This window comes from Elephantulus edwardii, unplaced genomic scaffold, assembly GCF_000299155.1.
Source record: "Elephantulus edwardii isolate Elephantulus edwardi_28Jun2011 unplaced genomic scaffold, EleEdw1.0 scaffold00003, whole genome shotgun sequence".
Taxonomy (NCBI): domain Eukaryota; kingdom Metazoa; phylum Chordata; class Mammalia; order Macroscelidea; family Macroscelididae; genus Elephantulus; species Elephantulus edwardii.
Window position 1 is genome coordinate 4,774,896 of NW_006399753.1, and position 15,858 is coordinate 4,790,753.

General features: G+C 44.7%; 1 protein-coding gene across 1 annotated transcript in view; it reads left to right on the forward strand.

Moving 5' to 3' along the window:
• Window positions 1–15,858, forward strand: part of FAM135B (family with sequence similarity 135, member B) — a 139,055-nt gene that overhangs the window by 13,846 nt on the left and 109,351 nt on the right. Inside the window, exon 2 of the mRNA XM_006879268.1 lies at window positions 11,606–11,685. Within this exon, the coding sequence (XP_006879330.1) occupies window positions 11,606–11,685 (80 nt within the window). The remainder of the gene's footprint in view (window positions 1–11,605; window positions 11,686–15,858) is intronic.

The window sequence follows — 15,858 nt, forward strand, 5'->3', positions numbered from 1 at the left end:
CTTTCTTTCTTTCTTTCTTTCTTTCTTTCTTTCTTTCTTTCTTTTCTCTCTCTCTCTCTCCCTCCCTCCCTCCCTTCCTCCCTCCCTCCCTCCTTCCCTCTCTCTCTCCCTTCCTTCTTTCCATCTAACTACCTACCTACTTGTCAGGGAGCTCCAGCAGCTTAGTGGTAAGGAGTTGCACTACCAATTCAAAGACATGCAGTTTGGATTCACCAAATGCACTGGAGAAGAAAGAAGGGAAATCTATGCAATTTCATGCCTCTGAAAATGTGCTGGAGGGTCAGCAGTGAGGTAGTTCTGACCTGATTGTATATAACAACAGCAACCTTTCAATCAATATTTCCAACTACCTATTCAGGTGCCAGGTACTTGTCTTCCCTGTTGCCACAGCCTCTATACGATATATTGATGCAGAATAGATAATTTGAGTTTCTTTTGAGAGAAGTTAGAGTAGGAAAATTATATCATAAAAAAGGGTTTTCTGAGCACCTTGTATTTTCTCGGTATGCAATCACCTTCCATGTTTCATCTATCATATTTCTTGTAGACTTGCCAGATAGGTGTCACGGTCATCCTTGAAATATGAGTAAACTGAGACTCACTGGGGCGACACTATCCACATAATATCATTTACATGGTTATTGTTGTTGTTATGTGCTGTCAAGTCGCCTGTGACTCATGGCGACCCTAAGCACAACAGCCCTAAACACTGCTCTATTCTATGACAATCTTATTGTCTCTGATACGCCTACTCCCATTACCCCAGTGACTGAATCAATGCACCTCATCCATTGAGAGTCTTCCTCTCCTGCACTGTCCCTCCACCATCCCAAGCATGACGTCTCTCTCCAAGGACTGGTGCCTCCTTACAATACGTCCAAAGTATCTCAGACGAAGAAGCTTCAGAATCCTTGCTTCCAAAGAGCAGCAGTGAAATATCTGAGTCATATGGAATTTCTGTGTTCAGCTTTTGGAGGAAACACCAAACTGCCCTTCAGAGTGGTGGTACCATTTACAATCCCACCAACAGTGTTTAAGAATTCCTATCTTGCCGTTTCACCTCCAACATGTAATATTTGTTGTCCTGTTAAACTTTGCCACTGCTACTGGGGTGAGATAGAGGTTTTAATTTACACTGTAGTTTTAGCTTACATCTCTCTTACTGCCAGTGAGAATCCAAGGTGGGGAGGGTAGCAGCAAGGGGTGAGGATGGGCAGGGGGGGGTCATCATAGGGTCACACAATTTGATGCAGGGGTGGGTAAAGGAAATGGGGAAGATCCGGTATGAAAAAACAATATATACGAATTGTGTAAGTAAACCAATATAAAATAAAAATTTTGTTGAAAAAAGAAATCATACATCTGCTATGTCTTCACAGAGTATACAGGCACAAGACAGTGTCCTGTGGTTGTGGTGTTCACAACCCTGTCTTGAACACTGGACCAACATTGATCATGCATACTTTTTTTTTTCTTTTTCTTATTGTTATCTAAGTGAAAGTTTACAAAGCAAATTGAGTTTTAATTCAACGAGTCATATATTTTGCTTAACCACATCGATTGCAATGCTCTCCTTGCAGTCACAATTGTTCCTACTTCCTAACTGATGAAGTAATGAAGAAATAGAGTCTTGGGTTCCGCCAGTCTCTCTCAGATCTGGAAATCTGGTTTGTGTTATTTTCTGTTGGGTTTGTTCCATGTTTTCCTCCCTCTTTGCCCAGGACTCCTATGGTCAGTGAGCCTTTCAGAAGATGTGCAGTGCTATATATGCAGTCGTAGCTGGGCACTCTCTAGTTCTTCTGGTCTCAGAGTGGTGGAGGCTGGAATTCATGTAATTCATTTCCTTTGAACTAGTTGTTCTTGTGCACCTTTGAGTTTTGTCTTTGCTCTGGATGAGGAAAGACCCATACCTGCACCTCAGGTAGTGAGCATCTTTCTGAAAAATAGGCAAGTAGTATGTGGAAATGTGTGTGGAACACATAACTTCTCTGAATAAAGACTGGCCTGCGAGAGCCGGGGACTTCCTTTATTCGTACTCTGATCCTGTGGTTCCTATTGCTGATACTTGTGGAGACCATGTAAACAATAGTTAGATAAATAATGCACTTTATGGTGTGAATAAAGTCTTTTCTTATCACCTAATGGCTGTGTGTCCTGTAATTAAATAATGTCCAAATATATTGATAAGATGGGTCAGACCGGGGGTCCGAATGAGTCGTCCTGAGCTCTGCCATTTTCGTCTGTGGCCTTGGGGAATTATGGTCCCATGTCTCTGACTGCTTCCCATCAGCAAGACCGGAGTAACTCACAATTAAAGGAATAATTACTAATTAGTGTCTTAATAGAAATTAATATTTTCACTTGCCTCATGGACTGTGCAAGGTACTTGAGTTATTATTTCATTTATTATATTATTCCTTCACAATATCCTCATCTTTATGATGAGAAAACCCAATGTTCAGCGAGATAGTATTATTTTCTCAAAGCCGTGCTTTATCAATAAGTGACCAAGCCAGCATTACAATGTGGCCCAAGCTGGGAGAGAGCTGCATCTTTGGGGTCTTCTCATACTTTCATTTCGTGGTTTTGGCATTCTGCATCAGAGCTCCATGGGCGCGTCGTCCATCTCTCCCAGCTGCACACACGGACTGGCTGGGTCTGGTTCTGCTTCTGGCCTCATCGTTGAACACTGTCCCAGCGGAGACCATGCTCACAGCGGGGCATTGCACGGCAGATTTTCCGGGCTGAGGTTTTAAATTAGCCATGTCATTTCAAGCTGTGAGAGGAGCTTGAAGGCCTGCTTCTCCCCAACTGCATTTAATCAAACAACATAAATGCGGAAAAATAATCAAATGCTGCCTGGAGTCTGAAGGAAAATGAAAGGACACCTGTTGAGCGTCCAGCTGCCAGCATACAGGTTGTAGTGGAACACTCCTGTCTCCGTCGACCTTGGGGAAAGAGTGCTTCTCACCCGCGGACCGCACTGCTTTGGGTGACAGTGTTCTGACACCTTCTGAGAGCAGCAGCATCAACACAAAGAAGCTCCTGCAGATTAGAAAGCCCGGCCGCTGACTCATTATTAGGTGGGACAACAGTCCAGCAGGCAGGGTGAACCAACAGCAGCAGGGGCGACACAGGGACAGAGGAACAGGGAGCCACTTCTGTTTGCCAGCGCACAGCTGTGTCGTGTACATGACATACAGCCGCTGCACCGGGGTGGTTTTGCTGTTGGGTAAGATTCCCTGTTGCTGTTGTTGTAGGTGCGTTGAGCTGCTCCCATGCATCGCTTCCCTGTGCACAGCAGAACGACACTGTGGTCTGGCACCATCGTCACAATCACCACATGTGCCAGACCCCATTGTTCAGCCACATGTCCGTCCATCTCCCTGAGAGTCCCTCCATGCCCTCTGCCCTTCACCTTTTCCAAGCATGATGTCTTCCTCTAGAAAGTGGACCCTCCTGATAACACGCCCATGTGTGTGAAAGGAGCGCCGACCACCCTTGCCTCCAAGGAACACCCTGGCTGCTCTTCTGAGGTAGTCTGCTGTCCTGGCCATCTGCAGCTCCTCAGGGCCTGCTTTCACGCCTAGAGAAGGTGTTTGCAGGAACAGGTAGGGGCTGAGACCTTAGACTAATAGCAGAAATGATCGTCCATCAGGAACTGAAGCCTGTTCTGTTCCATTCAGTAATTTGGACTTCTGCATCGACTAGAAGGTACCAGGTGCTTCCCCATCTGCAGATGAGGGATGTGACATCTGGAGAGTGTGCATATTCTTCAGTCGTCCTCCAGACGCCTTTGTTGTTGTTATTGCTGTTGGTGTTTTGTTCTGCTTTGCTGTGAATGTGAAGAGGAAGATGTGAGGGGGAAACTTAGAACGCTCTTGTCCCCTTGCATCTTTGTGTGCAAATGACATGCATTTTGTAAAGGTTGGTCTTGGATCCAGCTAACAGGAAAATGATCTTAGGAACCTAAGTAGTGGATTTTATTCATGATGTTCTCTGAGACGTAATACATGTTCTATGTGAAGGCTCAGGACTTTGAGTCCCACCCCATCTGTGGTCACTTTCTTAGAAATTTTTCAGATTGTCCATTTGTTTATTCTGGACTTTTAAGTTTCTTTGATAAAAAAAAAATGCTGAGACAGAAGCAGGGATAACTGGTACAGATTTACTGTCTAGCCAGGGAGAAAGAGAGGGTGAGGAGGATGAAGAATGAAAGGAGGAGGAAGACAAGGAGAAGAAACCGCTCCAGGGGTTGGTCCATTCTGTTGTTTGAATACCTCCCACCATTACGGACTTTAAGTTCCCAACTGAGAGCATGGCGTTGACACCATCAGCACACCCATGCGTGGTGTGAGACTATGTGGAGTGAGTGATTCTCTTGATGGGTTTCTACAGCATTCAATTTAAAGCCAATCTGACTGAACACATGCTTATTAAGCACCTACAACTCAGTTCTGTTATCTCTTACTGGGGCTTTGGCCATGGACCTTAACAGTTCTGAGATTCATTTACTTCTTAATCTAAGCAGATTAGTGATCTCTGGGGACTCTGAAGCTGTAAGATTCGATTAAGGAATAAATTTTCAGGTCGACAGAACCCTGAGCTCGATGTTTATGGCTCAGGTTAGAAGAGACAGAGAGTTTCATGCAGGACATAAGTCAGTGTGTGGGCTCTGAAGTCAGATTGGCTGTGTTGGAGTCCTGAGTGAGTTCTCTAAGCATGTAGTGCCTCAGTTTCCTCATCTGTAAAATGGTGTAATAACAGTACTGACCTTAGTGAAGAGTTGTGGGCATCAAGTATATTGTTAAATGTAAGTTATGGAGGGAACCAGCATATCCTAAGAAGTAACTGCTGTAACAGTGATGATGATGGTAACAACAACAACAACAAGTAACACTTGAGTGAGTGTGGTGAGAGGAGGTAGGCAAACGGAAAAGCTTGAGATAACACAAATACTAAAAAATGTCTGCTAACAGGGTGATTTCTAGTTTAGATGCAAGATGGAGACCAGAAGAGACCTGGGCATATAGATTTATGGTGGAAGAATATTTTAATGAAAAATTGAATTTTTACTTTATAAAAAGGAGGTACAGGGTACCCATGAAAGATTCTTCATCTTTTTTAAATTTTTACCTCATTCATGTATTTCTATTTAAAGTGGATTTCCCCTCTTGAGAAGCACAGGAAGAGTTCTCGTGGCGAGGTGGTCACTCACTGGACTGCCACCCAAATGTTAGTGTCTGAAGCCCTTCGCCACTCTTTGAGGGAAAGACGTGGCATGCTGCATCTGTAAGAGTCCATCGCTACGAACACCCTAGGGAGCAGTTACACTCTGGCCTACATGTCTTTCTTTTAAGCAGCTGAAACAATCTTCCTCCCTCAGCAGTGATTGTCCACGTACCGAGAGGGATTGGCCGAGAGGGATTGGCTATTGGGTTTGATCCTCTATCCACAGCATGAAGTTTCTCCAAATGCAGGGACAGGCTCTTCTCCACCTTCACGAGCTTTATAACTTTCTGTGGAACCGATCCTTCCAACAGCTAGGGAATGTTCTCCTTCATTTTCTTTTCTTATCCTCGAATCACACTGGGAAAATCTACTGCCAGGTGCCTCTCCAGAGTACTGCAGAGCAACGAAGTCAGTCTAGAAATTAAGGTGCACCTGATCCAGGCTATGGTCTTTGCAGTTTCTTGCTATGCATATGAGAGCTGGGCAGTGACTAAGGATGACAGAAGAAGAATCAATGCCTTTGAGTTGTGGTGCTGGAGAAGAGTCTTTTGAACATACCATGGACTGCTCAGAGAACAAACAGGTCTGTCTTGGAGAGGGGGAAACCAAGATTCTCCTTGGAGGCTACGGTCTTGAAGCGGTGTCTCACATACTTTGGGCATGTGTCCAGGATGGACCGACCGATCCTTAGAGAAGAATATCATTCGCAGAAAGGTGGAGGGACAGTAGAAGAGAGGAAGACGCTGGGTGAGATGGACTGATATAATAACTAGGGCAATGCAGGTATGTCCACACTGGAAAGTACAGTCCACACAAGTCAGTGTTGTAGGCATTTATGTTGATGATCAATATCTATTGATTAGAGACTGTATATGTACTGTTCAAAGCTGCATGCTTTGAAGTGCAATAACTGTCTATAAGAGACATGAGGCACACATTTTGCCTACAGGAAGCTGTTGTTTCTATTACATCTTACTTTTAAAGGCCTCCACTGTTTTATTTATCTTTTTATTGTGGTTTGAATGAGAGTTTACAAAGCAAATGAGTCTATCATTCAACCATTCATACACATTTTTGGTAACATTAATTACAGTTTTCATAAGGTGACCACAGACTCCCCACTTCTTTCCTGTTATTCTCATTTCTATTACTTCTGTCATATCCCTTCCTCCTTGTTCACTGGCATGATTCATATTTTAATTTATTCATGACCCTGAATCATAGTGGTAATTTCAAGTTATGTCTGATAGAAAAGTTGTTGTTCTATGCTGTTGAGTCAGCTCTGACTCACTCATCGTGAGTGACCCTGTGCCCAACGGCTCTGAGCCCTGCTTGGTCCTGAGCCAATCTCATTGTCTCTGACACATCTACCCTCTTCACCCCGGTTATTGGATCTAAAGCAGTTTTGACAAAATATCACTGGTCTCTTCATTTGCATTGTGGGATCTTATTAGTCTCTTTGGGTCTACAAGAATTACATGTGGATTTTGAGTTACAGTAGTGCAAATATTGGGTTTGAATCAAATGACTCTACCCTTTATTGATGAGAATCTCTTTAGTTCATTCATTCATTTATTCTTCCACCCATTCATGTGTTAAGCATTTACTGGATGTCAGAGTGGACCAGCACCATGGTAACTGATGCAGATACGGTGATGAATAGGAGGACACAGCCTGTCTCTTCCAGCTTGTGCTGATAACTGATATTTCTATACAGAAATAAAAACACATTTTTATTGACTTTCTCCCCTGGCTGCAGTGGTAAGAATTCTAATGAGTACATGGTGCTTTGCAAAAAAACAACACCGAACTGATGTAAATGCATGAAGTGGGGGACGATAGTAGCTATCAGAGCAGGGTGGCAGCTGGACTCCCAGTGACAGAAGAATGAGCGAGGACTTGGGGAAAATCTGTGTCATTAAAAGCATCTGGCTTTACCTCCCCAACGTAACAGCTTGATGTTAGTCAAATGGTCTTGAATTTTAATCCCCCAAGTTCCCACTATGTGACTTGGGGTGAATGACTTAACCTCTCTGAGTCATAGTCTGTATATCGCTAACTTGTAGGCAGCCATTCATTTTATCATAGGAAGGGATTATGGCATAAGAAGTTAAGGCTTTGCTGTAAAAAGAAAAGCTGAGAATCAATGTGTATTAGTGTGCTATGGCTGCTGTAATAAACGTTATAAATGGTTGTTGTTGTTAGGTGCCTTCAATCATTTCTGATTTGTAATGGCCTCGTACACAACCAAACAGGGCCCCATCCAGGACGACCCTCACAACAGCTGCTGTGTCTGAGTCCATAGTTGCAGCTACTGCATCGGTCCATCTTGTTGAGAGTGGTCCTCGTTTTGCTAACCTTCGGCTTTATCGAGAGCTTAGGGACAGGCTTCTCCCAGTCGCATGTCCATGAATTGAACCCATAAGACAGAAGCTTGCCCTCTACCTTTCTAAGGACCATTCTGGCTGTACCTGCCCAAGACAGGTTGGTTTGTTCTTCTTGCAGGGAATAGTATATTTATTCTCTTCACCAGCATCATAAAACAAAAGCATCAAGAATTCTTCAGTCGCCCTTATCGGTGGTTCCACTTTTGCATCCACATAACGAGAAAAGTGAAACTATCATAGCTTGGCTCAAGCCCATGTGATCCCTAACGTGACAGCTTTGCTCTTTGCAGATCTTTTGCAGCAGATTTGAGCAATGCACGATGTCTTGGCTTTAAAACAAGTGATTCCTTTTGCAGTTTTGAAGGGCAGACGTCTTAGTGGTTCTCACTGGGCAGTTAAGCTGCTTGCAAGGCTGGATTTCTTAGTTCATATTCTAGAAGGAAAGAATCCTTGTCTCTTCCAGCTCCCACGGGCTGCCTGCCTGCATTCTTAGCCAATACCCCCCTCCATCTTCAGAGCCAGCAGTGGTTGGGGAAGCATTGTCAGGCTACTGCTTTTATACTCTCCTTCCTCGTCGCCTCTCTTCTGATATCATGTTGGTTCCACACAGATTATCCAGAATATTCTCCACATCTCAAGGTCAGTGGGACTAGCAACGTCGATCCCATCTGTGACTTTATTACAAATTATTGTTGTTCTTAGGTGATTAACAATTCCTTACATCTCAGGCCAAGCATATTAACAGGTCCTGGTGGTGCAATTTGCTACATACTACAGTTAATTAAAAAGTCAATGGTTTGAGTCTACCATCGGCTGCCAAGAGGAAAGGTGAAAAATCTTCTCCTGCGTAAACTTGTTGTTGTTGTTGTGTACCATCGAGTTGAAACTGACTCATAGCTGACCCTCCGGTGGGTTTTCAGAGGTAGTAAATGGCATGGGAAGAGATTGCCCATATTTCTCCCAGGAGCAGCTGGTGAATTCTGACCACATGCCTTTGGAAGCTGCATTGAAGGCACTGGCAAAAAGTAAGGCCCCAAGAATTAATGGGATACCAACTGAGTTGTTTCAACTAACAGATACAACCTTGAAAGTGCTCACCAGTCTATTCCAGAAAATTTGGAGGGTAGCTGTCTGTCTGGCCAGTCGATTAGAAGAGATTCCCATTCCCAAGAAGGTGATGCAACAGAATATGGAAACTACCCAACAATATCATTAATATAGCATACAAGCAAAGTACTACTGAAGATCATTCAAAGATGGCTAGAACAGTAGGTAGGGAACTGCCAGAAGTTCAAGCAGGATTTCAAAGAGGCAGTGGCACTAAATTTGCTGTAGTGATTAGAAAAAGTCACATGTATGTTGAAAGAATCTGTGGTTAGTGGATCTGCTATCTGTCAGGGATAAAATAAAAGTTCTGTTTAATCAAGACAAGGTTCAGATGAGCCCATCAAATTGAAATGAATTCTTTTAAAAATTGCTGGGGAGCATCTGCTTCCTTGAAGGAAGATTCAAAAGCATCGAGTGATTTTTAGGAAACAAGAAATCAGACAAGTTTAGAATTGGCTATAAAAGATACCTCATTTATAGCATCACCAACATGCTGCTAGTTTATAACACTGTGGTCCCTTGCATGTAGTTGAGATGCGGGAAATTATGTCACCGGTACTTCTAGTATCACAGTCACTTGTGGGGGCAGGTTTCATGGAGCTCCCAGACTAAAAAGAGCTAGGAAGAAGTGCCTGGCAATATATTTTACAAATTTACCTATGGAAACCTCACGGGTCACAATAGGATATTATTGCCTAGTCTACTGGCTGGCCGCCTAGATTGGAAGGCACTGCACAGAACCATGGCCGTGGGCACAGACCAGGGTCCTGAAGATGACACAGCCCACGCAGTATGGTGCCCTGTTACATGTAAAGTGGTTCCGAACCAGAACTCAGTGGCAGTTACCACGATAGTACCAGGTGACAACAGCGCTGCACTCCTCTGAGGGCTTGTCAGATGCATGACATGCATGTCAAATGCATGGCTCGAGGCGTTTTCTCTGAGGTTTTAATCCCAGCCCCCTCTCCCTGTGTGTGATCTTGTCATTTCGTCTCTTCTAAGTAGTTGCATCCCTTCTATGACCCACTACCTTCCCTGATTGCCACTTGACACTTTCTTTAACAAAGAATTCATGGTGAGCCAAACAAGATGACTTAGGTGGAAGTTGTTGGTAGAGCTTCAGGCACAATGATGCTTAATAAATCTAGGCACCCCTGGTGGCATGATATGACCAATCAGGTGCTCACAACAATAACAAAAAAGCTTAGCCCACTGTTCCAAGGGAGAAGGATGGTCAGTGTTCAGCCATCCATGAAGACTTACGCTCCGGGAGAACCCAGTGCAGAGCTGTCATGAGTCAGGGGGCCACCCTCATGGCAGCGAGGTTTTGATTTGACCTAAGGATGTTAGTTTGAAGGCTAAGGTACACCTGGCCCAAACTCTGGCATTTTTCACTGCTTCATGAGCATGTGCATGTTGGATAGTGACTAAGGATGACCCTAGTAGCATCAATGCCTTTGAACTGTCACTTTGGTGAAGAGTATTGGCTGTATGAATCATAACAAATTATGGATAACATGGAGAAGAATGAGAAAGTCAGAAAACTCAATGATACTCATGTACAGTCTATAAATAGAGCTTGAAACTCTGAACAGAACATGCCATGAAGGGAGTCCAGAATGAGGGCTACGTAGTGGAGTGGACTTGAGGGGAGGGATTATATAACAATGAAAAAACTTTACTTTTCAAAGGAAAGAGTGAACTGGAGTGAGGAGGTTAGATGGGGAAAAAATTGCAACAATAAATTAATGGAAATCCAGTCTCTGTAAACTTTCATTAAATTAATCAATTTTTAAAAAGACAAAAAAAGAAGGCAGGTGTTCCTGTGGTAACTCGACTGCTGTGCTTCTGAAGCTGGTTGTGTGGCAGCACGGTGCTGACATAATTTATGTGCTGGTTCTCCACCACACATTTGCATTTAAAATGCACACATTCCTCAAACTAGGACCTTTTAAAAAAATCCCTTCCCAGTGGTGAGCTCTGGTGGCCTAGCAGCAAGAAGCTGCAACTGCAATCTCAGAGATGCACAGTTCGAATCCACCAGATGCTCTGCTGGAGAAGGAGGAACAATCTCCTCCTGTACCAGTCAGATCTGATTTGATGGTACACACAAAAAATAATGAAATAAAATAAATTTTTTTAAAAAAAATCCCTTCCCATCAACCAAGAACCAAGTCCTAGCTGACCCTGCAGTGGGCTTTCAAGGTAACTAGAACAGGAGGAGATTGCCCGTCTGCATCCAGTGGTGCCGCAGATGGATTTGAACTGCTGGAGAAATGCCACATTTGGATTAGCAGCTCGACTCCTTAAGGGCTATGCCGGAGGGCTCCCTAACTACCACCCTGGGGGGTAGAGTTGCTTGCCCTTGTCGGCTACCGGAAGAATGGCAGTTTGAACCCCACTTGGGGCTCCACGGAAGAAAGCCTGGCATCCGCCCCAGTAAGCTGGCAGCCAGGGAAGCCCCTGAGCTCCGCTCTGCTCTGAGGCCCGTGAGTTGGGGTCAACATCCTGCTGCCCGTGGTGAGCTGCAGTCCACTCCGCAGCAACAGGTTTGCGCTTTTTTAAGCATCTTACTGTTTGTTTCTATGCCAACAACAGCAGACTTTTCTGGCTAAATAAACCATGCATTCCTCTGTGTCCCTGCTGACGCGCCCATGTCTTCTGCTGCCTCTGCCGTGTACCTCGCTCCGGCTCACACGAGAGCCCAGCATCCTGCCTCTAACCCTGCCCGTTCCCTCCTTCTCTTCCAGAATGAATCTCTTTGATACCCGATGATCGTACATGCTTCCGTGGCCTACAGGCTTGAACCTGGGCATTTGGAAAAGATGCCAGCATTAAGCAGTTCACCTTCAGTGGTCTTCTCTCTGCTCTCTTCTCAGGTATTACCAGATCCGCGTGACCTTGAAGGTGTCCTCAAGGATCCCACACAGACTGAGCGCCTCCATCGCTGGGCAGACAGGTGAGCAGAAAGATGACCGTAAGTGCTGACTTCCTGCTGGTTCTCTCAGTTGTCCCTGAGCTCCAGGACACAACAGCACAGGCACCGGTGGCACCCGTCAGCCATTGTCGAGTGCTGGCTGAAGGCCCTGAGGAGGTGGATCCTCTGTCAGAAGTGGCACAGTGGGCCCATTGTTGAAGGAACCACCATCTCAGGCGACACTGGCTTGAATCGAGCCAGGAACGTTGACAGAATGCCTCATAGCTAAAAATATTTATATATATATTTATCACCTTCATCTTCTCTTTGTACATGTTGGCCAGTAGATGAAAAGGGACTGATGATTTACCAGGGAATTTCACTCTCCTGGTCCCTAGGGTACGAGAGCTCTAGTGACTTAGTGGTAAGGAGTTGCACTTTCCCAGAGGAAAGCAGTTCAAATCCACCAGCTGCTCCAGGGGAGAATGACGGGCAGTCTCCTCCCGTGCACTTTGCTGCCTCTGAAAACCTCCTGATGGGTCAGCTATGCGTCAGTTCTGACCCAACAACAACATACAGGTGCCCACAAAGGGAGCTCTGGAGGCTGAGTCTGTGATAAAGAACACTGCTAACAGGAGGCTGAGTGCATCTGGGAGTGTGAACCCACCAGGACTGAGATGAGATGGGCGGCTCCTCCTGTGTGACGGACAGGCCAGCAGAGGGGAGGAGCGCTGAGAGGTGGAAACTGTCCCTTGGCCCTGAGGGTGAGCGAGGGTACCCAGAAGGTCTAGCAAGGACGGGGTTTTAAAAAACATTACAGGCAACGATGACAGTCTGGAGACGAAGGTGTACCTGATACAGACCACGGTCTTTGCTATTACTTGCTATGCTTCAGAGAGCTGGACAGTGACTAGGGAGAATAGAAGGAGAGTTGATGCCTTTGAGCTGTGGTGCTGGAGAAGAATATTGAATATACCATGAAGTGCTAGGAGAATAAACAAGTTCGTCCTGCAGAGGGCAAAGCCAGGCTGCTCCTTGGAGGCAAGGATTCTGAAGCTTCATCTGACATAATTTGGACATGTTGCAAGGAGGGATCAGTTCTTGGAGAGGGATGTCATACTTGAGAGAGTGGAGGGACAGCGCAGGAGAGGAAGACCCTCAATGAGATGGATTGATTCCATCACTGGGGTAAGGGGGATAGGCGTGTTAGAGACAGTGAGATTGGCAAAGGTTAGAGCAGGGTTTAGGGCTGTTGTACATAGGGTCACTATGAGTCACAAGCAACTCGATGGCACATACAACAACATAGGCTGAAGGAAGAATAAATATCTTTTTTTTGTGAACTAAATTATGTCCTTGAAAAGAGAGAAGGCCCAGACCTCCCTACCTGAGACTCAGAAATGCAATGGGATGGACCATTGGCCAACCTTCCCTCGGGAACACCCACACCTTGGAGACTGCAGGCTCAACCAGATGCCACAGTAAAACCCTTACTGCAAGATTAGTGTTAGTTGCCAAGAGTAGGTCTTTTCCTGCTTCTCAGTAAAGAACAGGATTTTAAGGAAGAGGAAAGAGTCACTACTTCGCAGACTTCCCTTGACAGAATTCCCCAAGTACGTTGGAAGTCTGCCCAATAAGTAATCCAATGGGAGTTTGAGAAGTCACTGCACTCTGTCAAGATTAAGAAGGCAGGCTGCATGAATGTACCATAATTTCTCAATCCATTCATTTGTGGTTGGACATTTGGACTGTTTCCATGTTCTTGCAATGGTAAATAATGCTGTTATGAACATGGGTGTACAAATTTCAGTTTGTGCCTCAGTTCTCACATTCACACAATGGAATACTATGCAGTATGCAGGAACAATAACTTTTTAAATTATTACCTAACTTGGGAGGGATTGGAGAGTATTATGCTGAGTGAACTAAATCAGTCCCATAAGGATAAATATTGTATAAAACCATTATTGTAGAATACGTATAAGGATCCAGGAAGGTGGGAGAGGCTGGAATCAAAGGGTTGTGGATGTGCAGGGGGAAAGGGGGGTTAATCATTGGGTTGTACAATTTAATGGGTTGGGGGGAGGTGAGGGAAACTGAAAGAATTTGTTCAAATTTGTGCGCCTGATACAGGCCATGGTCTTTGCAATTGCTTGTTATGCATCAGAGAGTTGGACAATGACTAGGGAGGACAGAAGGAGAGTGGATGCTTTTGAGCTGTGGTGCTGGAGAAGAGTACTGAATGTACCATGGACTGCCAGGAAAACAAACAGATTCATCTTGGAGAGGATTAAACCAAGCTACTCCTTGGAGGCAAGGATTCTGGGGCTTCGTCTGACATACTTTGGACATGTTGCCAGGAGGGACGGGTCCTTGGAGAGGGACGTCATGCTTGGGAGGGTGGAGGGACGGCACAGGAGGGGAAGACCCTCTATGAGATGGATTGACTCGGTGACTGGGGTAATCGGGATGGGTGTGTCAGAGGCAGTGCGCTTGGCACAGGATAGAGCAGGGTTTAGGGCTGTTGTGCATAGGGTCGCTATGAGTCGCAAATGACTCGACGACACATAACAACAACAACAGTTATTATTGTTATGTGCCATCGAGTCACTTGTAACTCACAGCGATCCTTTGTACAAAGGCCCTAAACGCCGTTCTATCCTGTGCCAACCTCGCTGTCTCAAACACTCATTCCCACCACTCCACTCACAGAATCGATCCATCTCGGTAGAAAAATTTAAAAAAAAAATAAGGGGGAGAAAAATAAAAGAAGACAGGCTGCAAACCCCTGGTTTATTTCCTTCTCTTTGACTAAACTCTTAAAACATCTAACGGACATGATTTTTCTCTACCAAGGATCGGCAGCCATAACCAGTGGTAAACTGGCTAGGACCTTAGCATGACTTAAACAGTTGTAAGAAAAAGAAATTACCACATGTGAAAATTGTTTGAAGTTCTGTTTTCACTGACCACAAATGCTTAATTTGGAACAGGGTAGGGGAAAAGCCAAGTTAGGGAGTAAAAGGAAAGAGAATGACTTTGCCGTTGGTGACTTGTTGCTGTTAAGTGCTGTTGAGTTGTAGACGACCTATCATAGCAACCCTATGAATGAAGCCCTGAACTCAGTTGTATAACAATCATCATTTCTCTAAGTTCATTGAGTTTCTGGATAAACTTTGGTCTGCAGGTAGCAGCATAGCAGCCCTCCTCCCCTTTGAGCTGCCGTTTCTAGAGGCAAGCTGTTTAGGAAGTGGATGCCATTTCACTGTTGTTGTTCTCTTAATGAGCTTCCATTTGATGGTGATGGGGCATGAGTCCTGTCAACAGAGACATTCAGCTGGTTCAGGATAGAGCAGAGCTCAGAGCTTTTGTACATAGGATTGCTGTGAGTAGCAAGCAACTTGATGGCACATAACCAACTCGATGGCACGTAATGATGACAACAACCACCACCTTTCAGTTCTAGTCTAAAGGCAAAGGAGGTAGCTGGCTCAAGGAGGTCATTTGCTCCACATTCTGTTTCCACCTCCTCTCCTGACTCTGCTGAGACCAGTCTCTGCCCCTTGGGTGGCTTCTCAAAAGCTTTTAGTACCAGGGTTTGTAAAACAATGAAAGAATCTTTTCTTTTACTTTTCCATAATTTTTGGACTCATGTACTTATAACTTGTTAGTCAAATTTGTGTCTTCTAGGTTGCAACACCCCCATGATACATCTTCAAGGATATGTACATGTACAGCCAAGCACAATCAATAAGAGTGCATCTGAATTCCAAAATCAATCTCCATAATAGTCTATGTGTTTCCTACTGCCAAAGGGGCCCTTTAGAGTAGTGAGAGAAGATCTTCACCCTGAAACCCACAGCGTCCCTTTTCAGCAGGAAGTAGCTAAGAGAATACGCCGTCCCCTTTTCCTTATGACTCAGGGTGAAGTCTCTCTCAGGGAGGAGTGATAGGGAATGGCAAAGAACACACTGACAAAGAAGATTAATCAGAACTGGCTTTGACAAGCACTGTGGCATTTGGACAAGAACAAACTGGGAGGAGGGTAAAGAGAATAGTGCAACAATGAATGAGTGGAAGCCCAAAATCTCTGTAAATGTTTATGAAAATTAATAAAATATAATTATAGGGGAAAAAAAAAAAAAAAGCTTTTAGTACCCTCGTCCACCCTTCCAGTGGGCTGGAAGCTTCCACCAACACTATGCATGTATTAGA